At 44.7% G+C, this 18,461-nt stretch overlaps 2 protein-coding genes across 7 annotated transcripts in view; one reads left to right on the forward strand and one right to left on the reverse strand.

The window, feature by feature from the left end:
• LOC146173156 (uncharacterized) overlaps window positions 1-18,461 on the reverse strand; it is a 53,134-nt gene that overhangs the window by 18,539 nt on the left and 16,134 nt on the right. The gene's annotated exons all lie outside the window — the stretch shown is intronic.
• inaE (inactivation no afterpotential E) overlaps window positions 3,291-18,461 on the forward strand; it is a 229,679-nt gene continuing 214,508 nt past the window's right edge. For all 5 annotated transcript variants that reach the window (XM_084584125.1, XM_084584128.1, XM_084584129.1 and 2 more), the window contains exon 1: window positions 3,291-3,848. In XM_084584125.1, the coding sequence (XP_084440251.1) occupies window positions 3,754-3,848 (95 nt within the window). In that variant the 5' untranslated portion in view covers window positions 3,291-3,753. The remainder of the gene's footprint in view (window positions 3,849-18,461) is intronic.

Raw genomic sequence — 18,461 nt, forward strand, 5'->3', positions numbered from 1 at the left:
TGACGTTAGTGCATGAGTGTGACTAAAAGTATGCAAAGAAACGAAATACAGACTAATTCAGCCACTTACAAAGCGAGCAAACTATAGATGAAGTAAATACCGGTGCTTCAATAAAAACTTTCTCAAAAATTTGTCGAAATAGTGAGCCAGTGATAAACAAATGACAACCCAAGAAAGGAACGGCAAGTCGTGGCGGAATTCAAATTCTTTTTAAGTAAATTTTATTTTTATGTTATCAAATAAAACTCTTTAACTAATTTAGGCCGGTTCGGCATTTAGTGGCAGTGGGGACAGTGCAACCGTGGGCAAGGATAAGCGATACATGTTTATATGAAGCAAAACTCATCTTTGATTATTATGGCGCCATACTTGAATTCGCCTGTTCAACCCTGCCGTGCAATGCACTTTAATTTGCCCCGTCGCACTAATTATTAGGACATCTAAGTAGGCAAACGTCTAAAATTTTCCTTTCATCAAGCCGCAAATCAAAACAACGTATTTCCCGTGGCGAAATAGCGCATGCAGTTCGAACTTGGCGTCATCGTGTCTTGTGCGCTCATTTCCGGTCTTGTACAGAAAAAAGAGCACGAAAAAGAGCTTGATTTTCTCACTCAGCGGGTGCTCAGAAAAAATAACTGTCTTCCTTCCAAAAAATTAATACGATATCGCCTTGTCTACAGCTTCTAACTCGCTATTGGCGCTAACTACAAAGCTGAGTTCAAGGGTTAATTGTTTATTTCGGTAAGTTGCGCACAAATTAAAATAGTTCTACTAGTAAATCACATCTGTCGCGGATGTAAATTTTTTTTTTGTTCGGAAAATATTTGTTTTGTTTGTTTTAACTTGTTAATTTAAGGAATTTTATTTATTGGGTTCATAAACAGCTTTAGGAACCACAAGGTATCACGTACTACAAGAATTCCGGGCAAAGCATGTTTTTTTCTTTTTTTTTTTTTTTGCTTCGTTTTCACCACGCCCCAACAACAATCGGGTCTTTGCATTTAATGGAAAAGTGTTCAGTGGCTTCAGACCCATCACACAGATACACATTAATCCCTCAGACAGATCTTAAAAGAAGATACAAAATATATTTTTCTTATAATTTCTCTTGCTAAAGGTAAAGCTTCTTTGTGCAATTTAAGGAAATGCTTTCGTGCTAAGAGAAACTGGCGTTTTTCATTTTTTTGCGTGTTACTAGCGAAAATGCAACCGTCGCAATCGCATCCAAGCACAAACTGTTCGCATAAATAATAGTAAACATCAGTCAGCAAATTTCGAAGAAACCTCTATGTTAGGAGCAGTGTCATGAGGGTCTATTTTATTTTGATTTATTTGTTGTAATTTTCAGGGGTACATAAACACCTACAACAGATGTATTGCAATAACACTTTAACAACTGAAATTTACACAACACAACTGATAACCAAAATATATCAAAAAGCACAAAACATGACCATAGGTAATAATATAAGCTCTTTTGTTGCAAAAAGTTTTTAAGTGATTGTAAGTTATATGCCGCGTGACGACAGGTTATTCCAATTTTGTGTGGGGAATGAATGATTTTGCGTAAATATATATAGTTTATGAAATAAGTGGCGTTTATATGATAATGATCCCAACTCGGAAATTTGTTTTCATGCCGTGACACTGCTGAAGCATGAGTGATCAAAAAAGATGATGCAAACAGCATAGTTTTGCGGGGATTGAATGTTGTTTATGAGGTATGCTTATTCAGGATCCCATATAGCGAAAGCTTATTAAATTTTGAGGCGGATAAGTGTAAAATAAGCAAATGTACTTTTTTTTAGGTTTCAGGGTTCATCTTGAGTTTAACCTTCAAATATTCTCAATAATCGGAGTGAAGCAAGAAAATAATTCCAGCTATTGGCCTCACAACAAACTATTTTTGCAGTAAGCCACTGGATCTGCAAACAGTCCAGATCTCACATGTACTACCTCTCTGTGCGTCGACCTCACTCAACCTCAAGGTCACCTGTGAGGTTGAGGTCTGTTTTGCTGATCTCACTCAAAAAAGTTTCCATCTGTCGCTCACTTCCCTTCAACTTCGCCCTACTACAAGAGGTCGTTGTCAACCTCTTTAGGTTGTGCACCTCTGTTCGGCACAGTCCTCTGAATCGCAGCGACTTCCTCTTTAGGTTGTGCACCTCTGTTCAGCACAGTCTTCTGGATCTCAGCGCAGATCGAGCGTCCGTGCTCCACGAATCACCACCTCATTCTGCTCAGCATCTGTTCGCAATAGTTAAGAGATAACCATTTTACTTGCTCACCGTGAAATACTGTTATGTACATCCTTAAAATGCATACGATCTGCCTCACAGCCATCGGGAAAACAATAGTACGCAGATCTTATTTTAGGTTTATGCCTACTTCCGTGTTTCAGAGGCGATGCCCAAGCCGATAACTCTTCCGAGGCGAAGAAGCGATGCACCGCAAGTCAGGAGGAAGCAACCTGAAAGCGATAAGCATGAAAGATCCGCGTACGCGGGCTTATTTTGTGCGATACGTCGTCGATCAAAAAATAACAAAAATGACTGAATCTATCCGACTTACTCGGGGAAGACATGTACCGTGTCTTTTCCATGGACATTCTTCAGCCACATATTCAAAACACAATGCACTTGGATCTGGCCTAGGTAACAAATAAATTAAGGTTGGTTGGTTTGTGGGGTTTAAAGTCCCAAAGCAACTCAGGCTATGAGAGACGCCGTAGTGGAGGACTCCGGTAATTTCGACCACCTGGGGTTCTTTAACGAACAGTAGTCGAGCGCCGTAACCACTGCGCCACCCCGGCGGGGTAATAAATAAAGGAACAGAAGCATTCCGAATGTTCCTACTGCACTTGCGCAACACAGGAAACATATCTGTACAAGTCACAACCCACCTCGTTGAATTCCTGACTAAAGACTGTGACACTTTGACTGACGCTCTGAAACTGTTTTGTTATGTCTACTTATGCGTGCAAGGCCTGGGCTCTTTGTGAGTGCACGCAAATATTTGCAAGGCTCACTGACGATTGCTGCAAAATTTACAATCGGTTCTTGCTGGGCTAGCATTTACAGGAAATACGAGCAGATTTTTCGTTATAAATCAATGAAATAAAGAAGCGTCCAACAACCCACAAGTGCGGGTGAAAAACGAAACACGCCATAGCGCCCAGCGGACGTCAAAAATTTGTCCGCACTTCTTTCTCAACGTTGACTCGCGCGCGGTGGTGGCGCCATCTTACCGAGGCAGCGTGAAACCACGCGTCGCTGGCGGCGGCGGTGGCCGCTCGGTCGGTGGTTGGCTGGGGAGACTCTCCCTTGCAAAGTGGTCGCGGCTGTGCGCGGCTCGGGCGCACCGTGCGCTACACATCGCGTGTTCTGCTGTCAAAGAGAAAGCGAGTGGTCGCAACCACGCGCTTTGCAAAGGCAAAGGATCTTTCGCCGAACTAGGAGTCGGCAAACGCTGGAAGTCATTCAACGGCGATTGCAGGGGCAGTGCGAAGGCATGAACGCTTCTCGAAGAGAACGGCGGAGGCCGTTCGACTGGTTCGACATGCCGAGAAGCAGCGGCCGCCAGCAAGCTCGTCGACGTTCGCGCGACGCCGCGATGCTGCTGCTATCTGCGCTGGCTTCTTCTTCTTCGGCCAACGACTGCGCGATTTTTGAGCACCATAATGTTGTCGTTCGCTGCGACGTGCAGTTGTGGTGACCGTGTTGTTTGTGACGACCGTGTCTGCTTGTTCCTGACATGCCGGGAGTTGTCGTCTTCAAGCGACGCTGGTCCGTCGGTTCCGACGACTTCGTGGTGCCTGGGATATTCCTGCTTCTTCTGCACACGATATGGTGAGTCCCATCATAAACGCGCCCCATCGTCACAACTATTACCGAAGTAGCTGTAGCCCCACGCATAATCTCACCGCTTCTTCTGCTTAGCGCAACCTAATTATCTTAATGGAAAGGAAAGCCTAAAAGAAAAACGCGTATCGGCTTTGCCGTAATGCACTTGCGACGCGCGGAGAGGCTTTTCAAACCTCTCCGGCGCTCTTCTGATGGGGCTGCTCAGATGCTGCTGCCATGGCAACAGCCACTTACGGCCGCTCGAGAGCTTTGTGCAGGATTGACGTCCTGGTATGCTCTTCTCTTTCGTTTCTTTGCTTATTGCCGAGATCTCATTTCTCCGAATGGTCTGTTATTTAGAGCTAGCCCCTTTTCGATCAGGGGGATGTGATGGCTACTACAGATCTCTACGTGCTATCGATTGCGTAAACAAGGGGTCAACACGTGGCTTTGAAATTGTTTACTACGGCTGTTGTTATCTAATTACGAGGGATTCAACACAGTCTTGTGCTGAAAGTAACGCATAAAATTCTCTCCTAGCTAAAAAAAAAAAAAAAAAAACAAAAAAACAAAACAAAAAAAAAAAAAACAAATAAGCTTTCTGAGCTTAATAAGCTCATTTTAAGCTTGCGTAAGCACGCATGTCCAGGATCGGCTTAGTGTATAGGAAGCGCACAGTGAATAATTTAAGCCTGATCGGTTTACTATGTCCTGAATGCTGAATGAATCAATTCGAGGGAGTAGAAAAAAAAAAATAATCTCCGCCTTTTCCGGTCGTAAATAGCAAAAGTCCGCTTAATAGCGTGACATTATTCGTACTCCAGAACACTCCATGTTTCTTTTGTCGCTTTGAACTTTTGAAGCTAGGCTAGAAAGCGTGTACCTCGAAGCTTTCCCTACAACGAACTTTATGTCGACGCAGCTCGGAAAGGTGGCGTGAGCTCGTTAATGTCTTTTGCACTTTGTATGAGCTCGCGTTCTTTCGATGTCCCGACCTCACAGAACGCGTTTACTTTTTCTTTTTTTCATTTTTTATTTCATATTCGTACAATGAGTACATTTCAACTCCGTGATGAAATTGTATGTGTCTTGCTGCGACCTTTAAACAACAAAGAAATTTAATTTCTTTTTCGGCACTCGGTTACGCTTTTTCTTTCTATTTGCCCACTTCCAAGATAGACTTGATACGCGCCGCTGGAAAACAGGATTTTCTATAGCGCGCCTCGTAAAGTGGCCGCGGAAATAAAAAGAAAAAAGAACTACAATCCAAAAGCAGGCTTGCCACCGCCGTAAAAGCGAAACAACGAACGAAGGGAAGGCGGCGGAATTGACGAGCGACGGCTTTTCGAAAAGGACGCGCTTGGAGACACGCGCATGGCCAGTTCGATTTTTTTTTCACCTCGTCGGGTAATGCATGCGCCGTGTTATCTTGTAAAACAGTCCCTCCGGCCGTCAGCCTCGCAACCCTCATGAAAAAGAGGAATTCTGTCGCGAATATGGTAATCTGCCCCTCGAAAGCCTCCTTTTTGGCAGCGGCACGAAGTTCAAACGGGGTGCCCAACTCTCAGGGGGCCTGCAGAGGAGTAGTGCGGAGAAGCCTCGCAAAGAAAACAACGCGCGAAGGTTCATATCATTGTGAGATAACTCGGCGTTACTTTCCCCTTCTAAACTCTCCATGTTGAACTCTCTGTCAATTCGGTTTATTTATTATCTTCAGCGCGGTTTTATGTATTACGAATACGAGTCGATCGATTGGAAAACTACGAATGAAGTGTGACTGAATGTAGTGGAGGGGGATGCGAGAAAGCATTTAAAAACCATTGTGAAGTTGGCTCGGTTTGGTTTTGTTGCCTTTAACCAGACCCGACTCTGCCAAAAGAAAAGACACTTTCGTGCTATTTTATGTCCAATCTGCACTACAAGCGTCGTACAAGTGGTGTAGAGCCGGCGAGAGCTTGATTGGACATTTGTTTTTATTTTGTTTCGACTTGTGATCAGAAATTTAGCTTGTAAACCCTATAAGTGCAAATTTACAGAACTGAAAGTTTCCTTTCAAATATGTTCACCACAAAAAACTCTTATATAAATTCACGCAAAACAAACCCTTATTTGAAAATGTTGGCCGTTACCTAAATTCGCAAGAAACCGAAGTGACGTGAACGAATAAACCTTGTTTTAAAATGTTGCTATAAATAACGTCGATACCGTTAGGCAGCGCCTCTTAGGTCTCATGCGTTCCTTCGACATTCAATTTAAAGAATTATATCATACAACTTTCAACACCATACAAGGCATGCGAAGGTAACAGGAGCCCCGTGACCCTCTCTCCTCGCAAAAGAATGAGCACTTCACACCAGTCCTGGGAAAAATGCTGATGCATTGCCATGTTTCGGTTCAGTCAGGCTTTGATTAGGTTTGCTTGGAGACAACTTCGCGTAAAGTTTGCGTGGAGTTGTCTTCATCGATTCATGGTTAAAGTATCGTTGACTATCGTCGCGCAGGGTTTTTTGTTTGCTTGTTTGTGTTACATGCATTGAACAAAAACCACAGTGCCAGTGGTAGTCATTATAATAGCTTATCATGCTGCAGTGGGCCATGTCGGCGTTACCACGGCTGCGTTTACATCTTCGATTACCTTCCTGCCGGTAACTTACGTTCAATGGAGAACTGTTGCAACACGTGCTAATCTTTCTTTTGTTCGTCTTTTATCTATACCTCCTGTCCAATGTCAAGCTAGGAGCAATATGAAACGGAGATTTACAACATCCTGGTTGACGCGGGATGGGAAGCGGGAAGTGGAGAGGACGAAACGCACTAGGTACGCCGAAGCGTGTTTGTTACGATATTGCCATGATGGCCACGGCCGTAAAATTCCTGCCCGTATGAGAGCAGATGCACGATCCGTTTGCCGGTACCGCTGGATGTATAGGTTTCCAAGCAGCGTCGCAAATTTCTTTCGGAGCACACGAATCCTGTAAACTATTGGTTCCGTTGGTACGTACTGGTACGTCTGCGTGTAAACGCAACTTGAGGTACATGTTTGGCGGTAAGCACTGCAGGCTTTAATCAGAGGGTGAATTTAATAGAGGAAAACGGGTCACACACTACGGTTACATTCCGAGGAAGCCTCTATAAAAAGTCTTTCATATAATAATATTGCTACAAGACTGGGTACCGTAACAATTTATAAGCTACTTAACTGCGGCTCTTTCCCTCAGTCTAGCCATGGATGATGCGGTGCCTGGGCCGTCGATATCTACACTCTGCAGCTAGCGTCAGGCTAAATCGGAAAATACTGCTGATGTAGCCCAACTTGAGGCCTACAAAGCTTACCCTCGTTAACTAGGTTCAGCCGAGAGGAAACAACCTCTTTTCTTCTTTTTTTTTCGGGAAAGACCAGCTGTAGCTTTGCAAGATAGTAAGGATTCCATGCAAATTTTGCCGCGGCTCCTTAACAACGCAAATGCCATTTAAAGAGGCCATGCGCACGACTAGCGAAAGAAAGAAAGAAGGAAAGGAAGAAAGGAAGGGAGGAATAAAGCGAGAAAGAAGGAAAGAAAGAAAGGAAGGAGAAATACCATGAGGAGTACATTTAATAAATGGGGATACTTCTCGCCAGCATCCTAATGAATCCCAACCTCGTGCATTTTTTTCCACCTGGTTTAAGCGCGACGTGACTGTGGTCTGTTAGTGAAAGACAACAAAAACCGATGCGAGATATACCACGATGCTCGCTGGAGTTTCCGACAGTGCAGTCAGCTTATCTGGAATGCCATGCTTGAAAAGCACAAGGCTGGGAGCCGGCAGCGGTTCTGCCTAACAACGCCCGTGGTTGCATTCTTCACTGTCGCCACCGTTTCTCGCTGGGGGGCAGAGGTTAGCCGAGCAGGAGGTTTGCTCCGTAAGCTTGCCGCCGTGGAGGGGTTCGTGGGTTAGCCATTCTCCCGCTGAGCATGAAATCCAATTGAAAATACATAAGATGCTCGTGTGCTTTGCAATGTCTGCGCACTTAAAAATGAAACAAAAAAATATAGGCAGTCATAGTTATTTTGAAGCCGTATAGACTCGTTGAACGCCACATACCATGCTTTGAAAACCTCAGCCTGGCAATCAGCGTGCTTCTCGCCAGCGCTATTGGGTAAAATTGTACGTTCAAAACTATAAACGCTGATTAGCTTGCACTCGAGATTAGCTGTACAACGACGAATGACAATTTTCTAAATGCCTTCACTGCTAGCAGCAAATGTGACCTGGAGGTGTAGTTCTATTTCTTTGGTCTCTATCGTTAGTGTTGTCTATTGGGTTAGTGGGAAGCCCCGACTAGTCTGAGTGCACCAAAATAAAATACATCGGTTATTGGCCGAACACGGTCTCTGGACTAGGATTCGAACCCGGAACCACCACGCGTGCTCTCCAGTCGCTCTACAAGCTGAACTCACTTAGTCGGCTAACTCTTGACAGACCCAGGAATAATTAAGTCACCGGTGCATGGTTATAGGAATGAGGTTTTAGTGGAATTTGCTGAGTTAGAGTGGGTCTAACTACAGAGAGAAACAATATTGCCCCGCTTGCGAACTTTTTTTTTGTGTGTGTGTGGGTGGGGGGGGGGGGGGTATTATTTTCAGAAATTTGACTTGCTTCGTGTTGTGACCATACCGAAGCGCTCTGTTGGACTGCAAGGAGTAATTAGTGCTATGATTTGAATATTGCTCACCTTGATGAAATTACCTTAATACGTTGTGCACGCGTTCTACATTCTCACGCACACAGACCCTTCCCCATACCTGGTGGTTGGGGGAGGGAGAAAGAACATATATCATAGCAAAGAGGAGGAATCAGGCTTGATAAAAATGTAGATGTCTGTAAGAGGGTGCAATATTCGTCTCCCTTCTATATCAGTGGAAAGACTTACATCTGCTGTTGACAAGACTCCTACTAGTTTTTGCATAGACTAAGTAGTTCAACGACAAAAAAAAAAAGAAAAATTTTTAGCAAATGCTAAGTTTTTCGCATGTTTCAACCCGTGATAAACTGTGGCCTTCTCTTGCTTTGCGTGTACAGTCGAGCGCGATTTTAAGGTTATCGCGCGAGCGTCGACCGAGAACATGAACAGCGCCATGGCCCAGAATTCTCTGCCGAGGCGAGGGAGGTATCAGATCAGCTTCCCCCACTGTTTTTGCTGTTCCTTCAGCAGCCGTCACTCCCTGCTAGACTATCAGTTTCTGTTTTTTTTCTTTTATTTTGGTTCTGCGAACAGGCAGTGATCGTAGTGCGCACGACGTATTCTTCGGCATTATCTGAAATTGGACACTTCATCGCAACAAATGGAAAGCTTAGAATAGAGAGAAAGGGTGGTGAATTTGTCACGGGGGTGATGATTGTTGTGTGGAATGGCGAACTAGGGAAAGAAGAGTGCGAAATTATGAGTTTTCTGGTTCCAACACCGGCCGCCAGATGCCTGGCGTTCTCGGCTGGTCAACGCTCGTGCGATAACCTTCAAATCGCGCTCGACTGTACTTGAAATCACCGTTATCGACACCAGTGGACCAAGGGCAGGAAAGCTTGCCGTGAGGCTCTAGCTTTGGCGAGAAAAATAAGACTCGGGACCGAGACCCCTAACTCGAGTTTGAAGTGGCTTTCTTATCAGCGGTGGTGTGACATGAGCGTCGACGCTGATCTTTTCGTGTGCAATCTTTATGTTGCGTATGTACAAGTGTACAGAAGGCACTGCTTGTACCTGAAGTAGCTGTGTTTGCTAATCAAGATAACAGGCACATGCAGCATTGAAAGGCAGCAGCCCTTACAAGCCAAAATGGAGAAAAGCGATCAATTTCGGCCCCGTGCAAAGAGTACTGATTCTCGGGCTGGGAATGAATAGCGATCATCAAATTACAGGCTGGTTCTTTCTTGTTTCTAAACGAGTAAGTACGCCGATTATGGACGCAGATAGCGACTAATCTGCTTGCTTAGGCCAAAGCGGAAATTTGGGGGAGTTGGTACATATTCAACAAGGTTGATGACTGGGCAAGTTGGTAAGGGCTCATACTTAACCAGCCAAAGGACGAGACACAGTGTAGTTTACAGCAATGGTAATCAACTCTGTAGAGAGTTGGTTGAAGCATTTTACATTGCTAAAGCCGAGGACAAGCGTGAGGCTAAGGCGTCGGTTAGCCTTCATTGTAAGGAATTTGATCTATTAGAAAAGTCGTTAGTTAGGCCTTGACTAATTTGAATTGGCTTTGAATTTCTTCATCTTCTTCCCAATTTTCTGCCATTCCACCGGTTGGGTTGTGCGCGTGCTTTTCGGAAGGAGTCTTCGTTGTTTTCTTCTGTTCAGCAAACATTATAAGTTGCTATTCCAGCCTTGTCCTGTCCTCTTCTTTCCTGTGTCTCGTCCTTTGGCTGGTTAGGTACATATTCATTTGACTCACAGCGCGCCAAGATAGGAACACAAACGGAGAATGAAACGCAAACAAGGGCTGACTGCGCTACATCAGCAGCCCTTCGTTTCACTATCAGAAAAGGAAATGGCATATCTTTCCGCCCACATACCATTTTAAATAACTTTCTTTTCTTGTAGTGACAAGTCTTTCAAGGAGTATTTATATGTTTCGTTCTTCATTAAACCTCAGTTGATAATCAGAGCTTGTCTGTGTTTCATTCTCCGTATGTAATCCTGCCTTGGCGCGCTGTGAGTGAAATGAAATTGTCTAGGTCAGCCTTCGTTTTCAAACGATACATTCTTGAACCCTATATTCTCAAACTTCGGACATAAAACGTTATATTTTTGTTATGAAATATTTATTTCACTTCAGCATCGATAATCATCGTATTATTGGTGAATGTCTTTTCCTTCACAATAACTTTTCAGACAATCGAAGATATAGAATGCCAGGCATATACGTTGCCTATTACTTACTTCACACGTTTTACTTAGCTCTACGTTTCATCACACGCGGCGGTTTTGTTTTATATTGACGATGCAAATTGGGTGTGCATTTATTGCACAACGACAATCTAGTCGATGGGGCTCAATCTGCTGACTGCTTCCAGAAAATATAGACTGGCTGCTCTTCACACAAAGCTGTATTCGCAGATAAAACGTTTAGACCCTCTTGAGCCTAAGCTGGCGGGCACAAACTACTGCATGTGCAGAGTTACTGCGCTGAAAACAACAAAAAAAGCGGTGTCGAGACGTAGAAAGTTTGGTCTACATTGATTAAAGTACGACTGTAGCTCCTCCCGACTTTGTCGGCTTCATTGTGATCACTCATGCTAGCTTAAATGGTATTATATACAGTTCTTGGTAAAAGCATGTAGGGTCATATATCATACATGACCGTGACAGTAGGTGCATATAGTCGCTATAGTGTAACATACCTGTGGTTTTTGCTGAAGTAATGTCGCCCATGGCCCTGATAAATGTCCGAGCTTACATTCCGCTGGTACTACCTTTACTAAACGAAGAATAAAGATGCACACAACATTCTATATATTGCCGCGAAACCTTCAAAACTGTATTTGTTGTTTTTTAACAGCCGCCGTCATGCGGCCTTGTCACTGTGATTCTGGCACGCGTATCAATTCTGTATACCGTGTTTGTTCATGCTCGTTGTCGCCATAGGACCCGTTATCATTTTCTTTGTCGCGAAAGATGCGCCGAGATCTGTCTCGAAGATTCCGATCACTTGCGTATGTTTCCACAATGTTCCAGGGTGTACTAGTAGCAGTTTGCGACGTTATCTAGATTGTTCTGAGCAGCCTTTAAATTGAGCGTTGACGAGTGTGACGGGCATTCTTTGTTTGACGATCGACGAGCACGTTTGTTGCTATCGCCGCCGCCGAAATTCTTAGTTCTTTTGCGGGCGCAAGTCAGCCCAATAAAGAGTTAATTTCAGTACCATCAAGCCTGTGTCTTCTTTTGGTGTCAACGGCCTTGTCACCACTACCTGAAAAAAGCACTTGCTGCTGGGCTAGTTGGTTTTGGTTCATAATTAAAATAGTTTAAGGCGCGAAAAACAAACACAAAGGTAAGTGACGGGACGAAGCGCCAACTCCCAACTGATTTTATTGCATACAAGAAAACGTATTTAAATGGTTTTTTAGGCACATGCGTAGGTGTCACCTAAAGCTCAGGAACGACCTGATAAGGCGCGCTCCAGGAATATCTTTTCACAGTTATATAATACAATAGATGTGTCGCTTACGCACATGTCACCTTTCTTTTTGATATAAAACGCTTCTATCAACTCCCTGGCGTTCTTATCTTTGCTTTTGCCCAGAATGCGCATATCAGTGAAGCATGGCTCACAATTGCGGGACGGGCATTCATTAATGTGCTTAGTTATATGGGTGCCTTCCTTGTTCTGTTGTACGTTTCTCTCGTGTTCCCTCGTCCGCTCATTCAGGCACCTGCCTGTCTGACCTATGTAGGAGTGGCCGCAAGACAGGGGGATTTCATAGACAACCCCTTCAGCGCATTTCATGAACGGTCTCCTGTGCTTCATTCCGCAGTCTCGTTCCTTGGTGTTTTCTTTATCGGTACGGGAGCAAAGACCACCTAGCTTTCTCGGTGCAGAAAAGGCGAGCCGCACACCATGGCGGCTGGCAACTTTTTTTCAAATTATGGGCCACACGATGTACGTATGGCACCACCACTGGTCTTACCTCTTCTCGAGGGACCTCCGGCCTAGCTCTACGAGTACCCTTCTTTGTCTTGTTTAGGAGACATTCAACCACCGCGGTCACGAGCGAACGGGGGAACCCGGCTGCAAAAAGCCTAGCCAATTGGTGATTAAAACTGTCCCGCATTTTGTGAAGGCATGACTTTTTCAGTGCCGATTCTAGGCAAAGCGAAGCAATCCCGCGTTTCAAAAAACAAAAACAAAAACTATTTAAGTACGTTTTCTTGCATGCAATAAAATCAGTTGGGAGTTGGCGCTTCGTCCCGTCACTTACCTTTGTGTTTGTCTGTTTTTTGCGCCTTAAACTATTTTAATTATGAACACTACCTGACAATATCTTCTTTCCCGATGTAACAGCAGTGCTTTATAGTGCAAGCCCCCGTACGGAACCTTATCCGGCGTTTTCACAGAACAATTAATAGAAAATTTGGCTGCGCAAACAGAATCGAAGATGAAAAACCACAGAACGACAATGACCTGCGCTGTTCTTGCATTTCTTTCATGTAGGTACGTTTGTTCTCGCACTGTAACTTGTCTGTCGAGTTTGACCCGGCTTTCCTAAAACCTCCTACGCCTCACATCACAGACAGTCGAAATTGCATCATATCGCAGGTCATCTTGTTCACTGCCAGGTTTCATTCCGTGATTAGCGCCAAGAACGTGACGAGCAGTCACGTTGCTATCCCTCTCTTCGAATAGACGGCAAAACACAGACAGTCAGACGGCGGCTTCTTATATCGCTTTACGCGCTGCGGTGCGGTCACTTGGTAGTTCATACGGTGATATATTCGTGACAGTATTTCTCCTATAGGTGTACTGCGTTGCCAGATGCTATCAGTGTCACCATCATCCGCAACTGCATCCTATGTAGCATTCATCAGGATAGTGAACCCTGTACTTATTTCCTGCGGTAGGTTTTCAGTTCTTGGCACCAACTCTGATATGCTTATCGACATCCTGTTATCGACTCTACTCATGTATTGCATCATTGAAATTGATTTCGCTGTTTTGATGAAGCTAAAACAAAGGGCTTCAATTGCTTTTTGCGTTTACTTTCTAATTATCGCTGCTTCCCGTGTTGCCCTTAACCTACACTAACTATGGTGAGTACAAAACAGTGGGTTTCGACCAGTTCTTCAACGCTGCTAATAATGGCCCTGCGCAGCTGGGAAGTTATGAAACTTAAAGTGGAAACTGTCAAGAATGAACCACAGCTTGTGATATCAGGGTTGTTCTTTGTTATCTTTTTCTTTAACTATCGCTATCCTCTCTTCTCTTTGAGTGAAAAACACGAGTGCATTTTTATTTCCTCTTAATTTAACGGGAGCAGTGTTTCTTTTCTCTCGCCAAGCTTTCCTCTTTCAGTATTTGTCATGAAGCCGCCAGCTAGGAGAGGATTTTCTTTTTTTTTTTAAGCAATTCGGGGTTTCCTGATCCCCTATGCACTTGTCCCACTCGGGCTTGCGCCTTGTGACGCCACTGTTTGCAAGCGAAGAAACTACGTCTGTAATCGGCTCCACTGCCAAAGGGGGTGGTACTCAACGGGAATTAGCAAGGAAGACTACGAATACACTAAGCGTTACAAAGTACGGGGTTGGCCGTATTCGCTTCGAATTCATCGTCTCAGACCAAAAAAATGTGCAAAGCTTAAAGACGTTGTTGCGAAGACGTGCTACCATTAACTCTCGCTCCATCGTGCCAGCATAATAAACTTGTCCACGACGGATATCCCGCCTTGCAACCACCATTGCAGCAACATCCTTCGTTCACTGTCGATCACTCTGTTATCCTCGTCATCTTTCTGCTGGGTCGTAAATAATAAAACTTTGTCGTAGCCGTCGGCCATTTCTCTCCTTAATACCCACCCGGGGCTTGGCGCAGGCTATCTTCGCCGCCTTCGGCCATTCGGCATGCCGTTTCAGCGGACCCTGCGTCCACCCCTAATCAACTTTTACCGCCGCACGGTTTTATCGCTGCCGCATGATCGTATTCCTTTTGATCGCCCGCTAACGGTATAGCGCCGTCGTGTGCCGCGTTTTCTGCTCTGCCTGCGAGTCGGTAGTTCGAAAAGGTCAAGCGCGCAGGTCAAGTCCGCTTGTAGGTGCGTCACACGTGACGTCACGGGTGCCCCATTATAGTAGTCCACGAGAAGCTTTTACGGAGTACGTCGGAGCCGAATGCTGTACGCAGACTTGGTATAATGCCGAACGCGTTTCAAGATATTTCTTTCGGCAGTTGTGCTTAAATCGCGTTCATTTTTTCCCCTTTGCTCGTCGAGTTCGCAAGGTAAAAATATTATTTCCTAGCTTACGTGAATGGGCATGAGCGAATACTTGTAGGATCTGGTGCTGTCGTACCTGCAAATCGTATTTCCTTTAAAATTGCTGTTTATTCACTCTTTACCCACATGGGTCTGAAAATCGTTGGTTGTACATTGCTACTTGATGGATATTCTCATCACTGTTGCACCCCGCCTGGGTGGCGCAGTGGTTACGGAGCTCGACTGTTGTGCCCAAGGATGTGGGATCGAGTCCCGACTTCGGCGGCCGCTTTTCGGTGTAGGCGAAAAGCAAGGCGCCCGTGTGGTGCGCGGTGTCAGTGCACATTGAATAATTCGAAGTGGTCGAAATAGCCGGAGTTTTTCACTACGGCGTCTCTCATAGCCTGAGTCGCTTTGGGACGTCAAACCCCACAAACAAATAAACCAATCATCACTGTGTTGGTGTCTCTATTATGAAACCCAGGCGCTTTCTAAGTTCGTCTCATAGCATACCCCGCATATTTTGCCAGCAGTAAAACTTATTGATTGATGGATCTAATGATTGACTGATTGATTGATTGATTGATTATCAGTAACGGTGTCCTAATTGCATGGGAATTCACCGTGCGTGCGGAAGATGCAAGGTTCGACTCGTAGTTCCGTCGGGCACCCACGGGTGATACAAAGTATACATGCTTTGCGAGTCATGTGTTCAGATTCTCTGGGAGGAATAGGTTGGGAAATGCGTCTTGGACCTGAACTTCACCAAATAAAACTCGCTATACATCACGGTTCTCTTTGTCCACAGCTGCGCTTGATCCATTGCGGTACATTTACCGCCATCATTGATTGATTTATCGATCGATTGATTGAATTGGGATAAGTGCGCTGCTTCTCGCGCCACCATGAGCGTCGCTGTGACGCCTGCACCGCCCATATTCAGTACTTCGTTGTACGTTCCGTTTCTTTTTCGTGCGGAATTTCAGTTTGAAGCGTGTTTTTGTAAAGCTCAAAGCCTTCGCGATACAGCAGATGGAGTTATTTTCGGTTAGTTTGGCAGTAATTACGAAAATATTTGGTATTTATTCGTTCTTATCTAAGTACAACTAGAATGACGTGATCTCTGCTGCATGAGGCTTGCTTTCCTCAGGAGCTGTGCAGTGACTCCTTTGCTTATTAGGCAGAAGGAAGCAACGAGCTTTTTTTTTTTTTTTTTTTTGGCGAATTTGTGTATCCAGTTTATGTATTTTGTGCTCGTATTTCATCGTACTCTACGTCTTGTACGCCCCTCTTGTTTGGGCCTTTCGCCTGCAATATCTTATAAATAAATAAATAAATAAATAAATAAATAAATAAATAAATAAATAAATAAATAAATAAATAAATAAATAAATAAATAAATAAATAAATAAATAAATAAATAAATAAATAAATAAATAAATAAATAAATAGCTTGTTATGGTCAAGCGTTTATAAACAAAATTCTCTACAATGTCCTTGATGACCTACGAACAGTCTTTGTCAAAGATTAGAGCCCAGGAGGTTTGGGGCTCATGCACCTTGGGGCTCATGACGCATTCCTAGAATTGCTAAGATCCTGAGGGTAAGATTTTTTTTAATCTTATCGTCTCCAATCGGAAGGACTTTGATGAATGTACATGAGCGCTACTACACGGATTACAGCGGATCCCCTGGGCGGTAAACTTTTGACAAAGTTGTACATTTCTTTTTTTTTTCTAGACAAAAATGTGCAGTTGAAGAAGCTTCGCACAGGGATGCTCAAAATAAGCTTTATCGGCGAAAAATACCAATCGCTTTAATTTTCCTCCCTTTTTTGAGCGATTTTGGTGAAACACGTACCTAGCAATAACCAAAACGAGCGTGACATTCAGACTGCCGGCTTCCGATGTTCAGTGTGCAGCGGGTGCTAGCATACAGAAAAGAAAGGGTGGAAGAGAAAGACAGGGATCACCAAACTGATTCTTTGTCTCATTGCAATCGAGAGAGCGAAGTTAGGCGCTATTTCTGTTTATCAGTTTCCAAGAAAACCCAAGTACAGGATGGTCGCATTCGTACTACTGGGAATTCTGCCCATACTAGTCTTGCTGCAGATGGCATTATGAAGCCCCTTTACCCTTCACTCGTTGAAATAGTAACGGCCTGAGGGAAAAGTCAGGAATATACGCACTGACTTGTCTGACTGCTTCAAGTTAGCCGGGCCTGGGCCTTTCCACGGAATTATTATTTTTTTTTTTTTTCTAATCGCAGTCCGCTCCCATGCACAGACTACGTGACAGGCCTACTACTTTAGGCCTGTACTGCTTTCCTATTTTGCAAGGCCAGATTGGTTTAGCCGACGGTGTGTGTAGACAAGTGGACAGCTTTCGCAATCGGATTACGTTCTCATCGAGACAAACTGCCACGGGCGCAGCTGTTTGGTTCGGTAGAATTTTTTTGGAGTCGATATAAACACCGCTGTTAGGCTTGAGTGTGAACCTGCCGCCCTTTCCCCGTTGTGAACACAGAAGCCGGCGACATACGGTTCGTCGGCCATAGATTGTTCGCCTTTTTCTACGGTGCTTTGCACTTCTAAGATCTAAGTCTTGCCACCCCTGAGTGTAGGACCCCATGAGGCAATACTCCCTTCAGTCGTTCGCCGCGCAGAAGCCAATTGGGGCGTTTGACTTTTGCCCTATCACGTGACAGGCCACGTGACAGGCCAAACCGTCGCCTTCCTCTGTCAGGCGTTCACTTGGATGCAGCGCGTGCTTTTCCTGGATGGCTTCATTGCAGCTTCTTCCCTAGAAGCCTGTCACCTACTTTTTCGGTGATTTTTATATGGGATCGGCGCTTCCTTTGTTTCGCCGTAGCTTATTTGCCTCTTCTTTTTACACTGAGCGATTCCGGATGAGACGTCTGGGTGTGCCGCCGTTGCCTTTCGTTTTCTTTCAGGAACGTTAAGGGTGATATTTGGGTTTTTCTTTGTCACGAGGCTCCCCTTTGTTCTTCCTTCTCCGCAAGGATGGCGATGCGCCTTTTCTTCGTCTTTGGCAGATATCGAATCCTATCTCCCCAACTTTTCGCCCTTCGCATTATTGCGCCCCTTTTCTTTTCTTTTTTTTTTTCGTTTTTACTTTATATATAGGGACATCTGTGGTCGGCTCGTGTCTTCCCGTCTTCATTAGGCGCGGAGACCAGGGGAATCCAAATGTACTTGGGACAGCGGTGTGGGACGACTGCCAGAAAAAGGAACTGCGGCGCCATCTTGCGAGTCGACGAAGTTAATGGTCCGCGGAAAACGTGCAAATGCTTCGACCGGCAAACGGACACGAAAGTGACGAAGTTTGAAAGGCGAGCGAAGGGGAAAAAAAATGAGATTTCTTGTTTTAACTTTCTTCGGTTCCGAAGAGAAAGGACAGAGCTGCTTTCAGTTTTCCTCGCCCCAGCTTTTCCGCTCGTGTGCGCGGATGATTGCCCTCCCTTTTGTTCCATTCTGGACGGCAGTTCTGCGAGCCGCGGTCTGCCTGGTGCAGATGATGACGTTGACGTTGGACATAACGACCCAAGGACAAGTGGGCATGAAGCGGATTCAGGCCACTAGTTTCTTTGTCAGAGTTTAAAAAAAAAAGAGAAAATGCCCTTCAGTGATGTTTCAAGCCACTCTAAAGAATGCGG

Source organism: Amblyomma maculatum, chromosome 11 (genome assembly GCF_055883805.1).
Source record: "Amblyomma maculatum isolate TAMU_Amacu chromosome 11, ASM5588380v1, whole genome shotgun sequence".
In the NCBI taxonomy this organism is placed as follows: Eukaryota; Metazoa; Arthropoda; class Arachnida; order Ixodida; family Ixodidae; genus Amblyomma; species Amblyomma maculatum.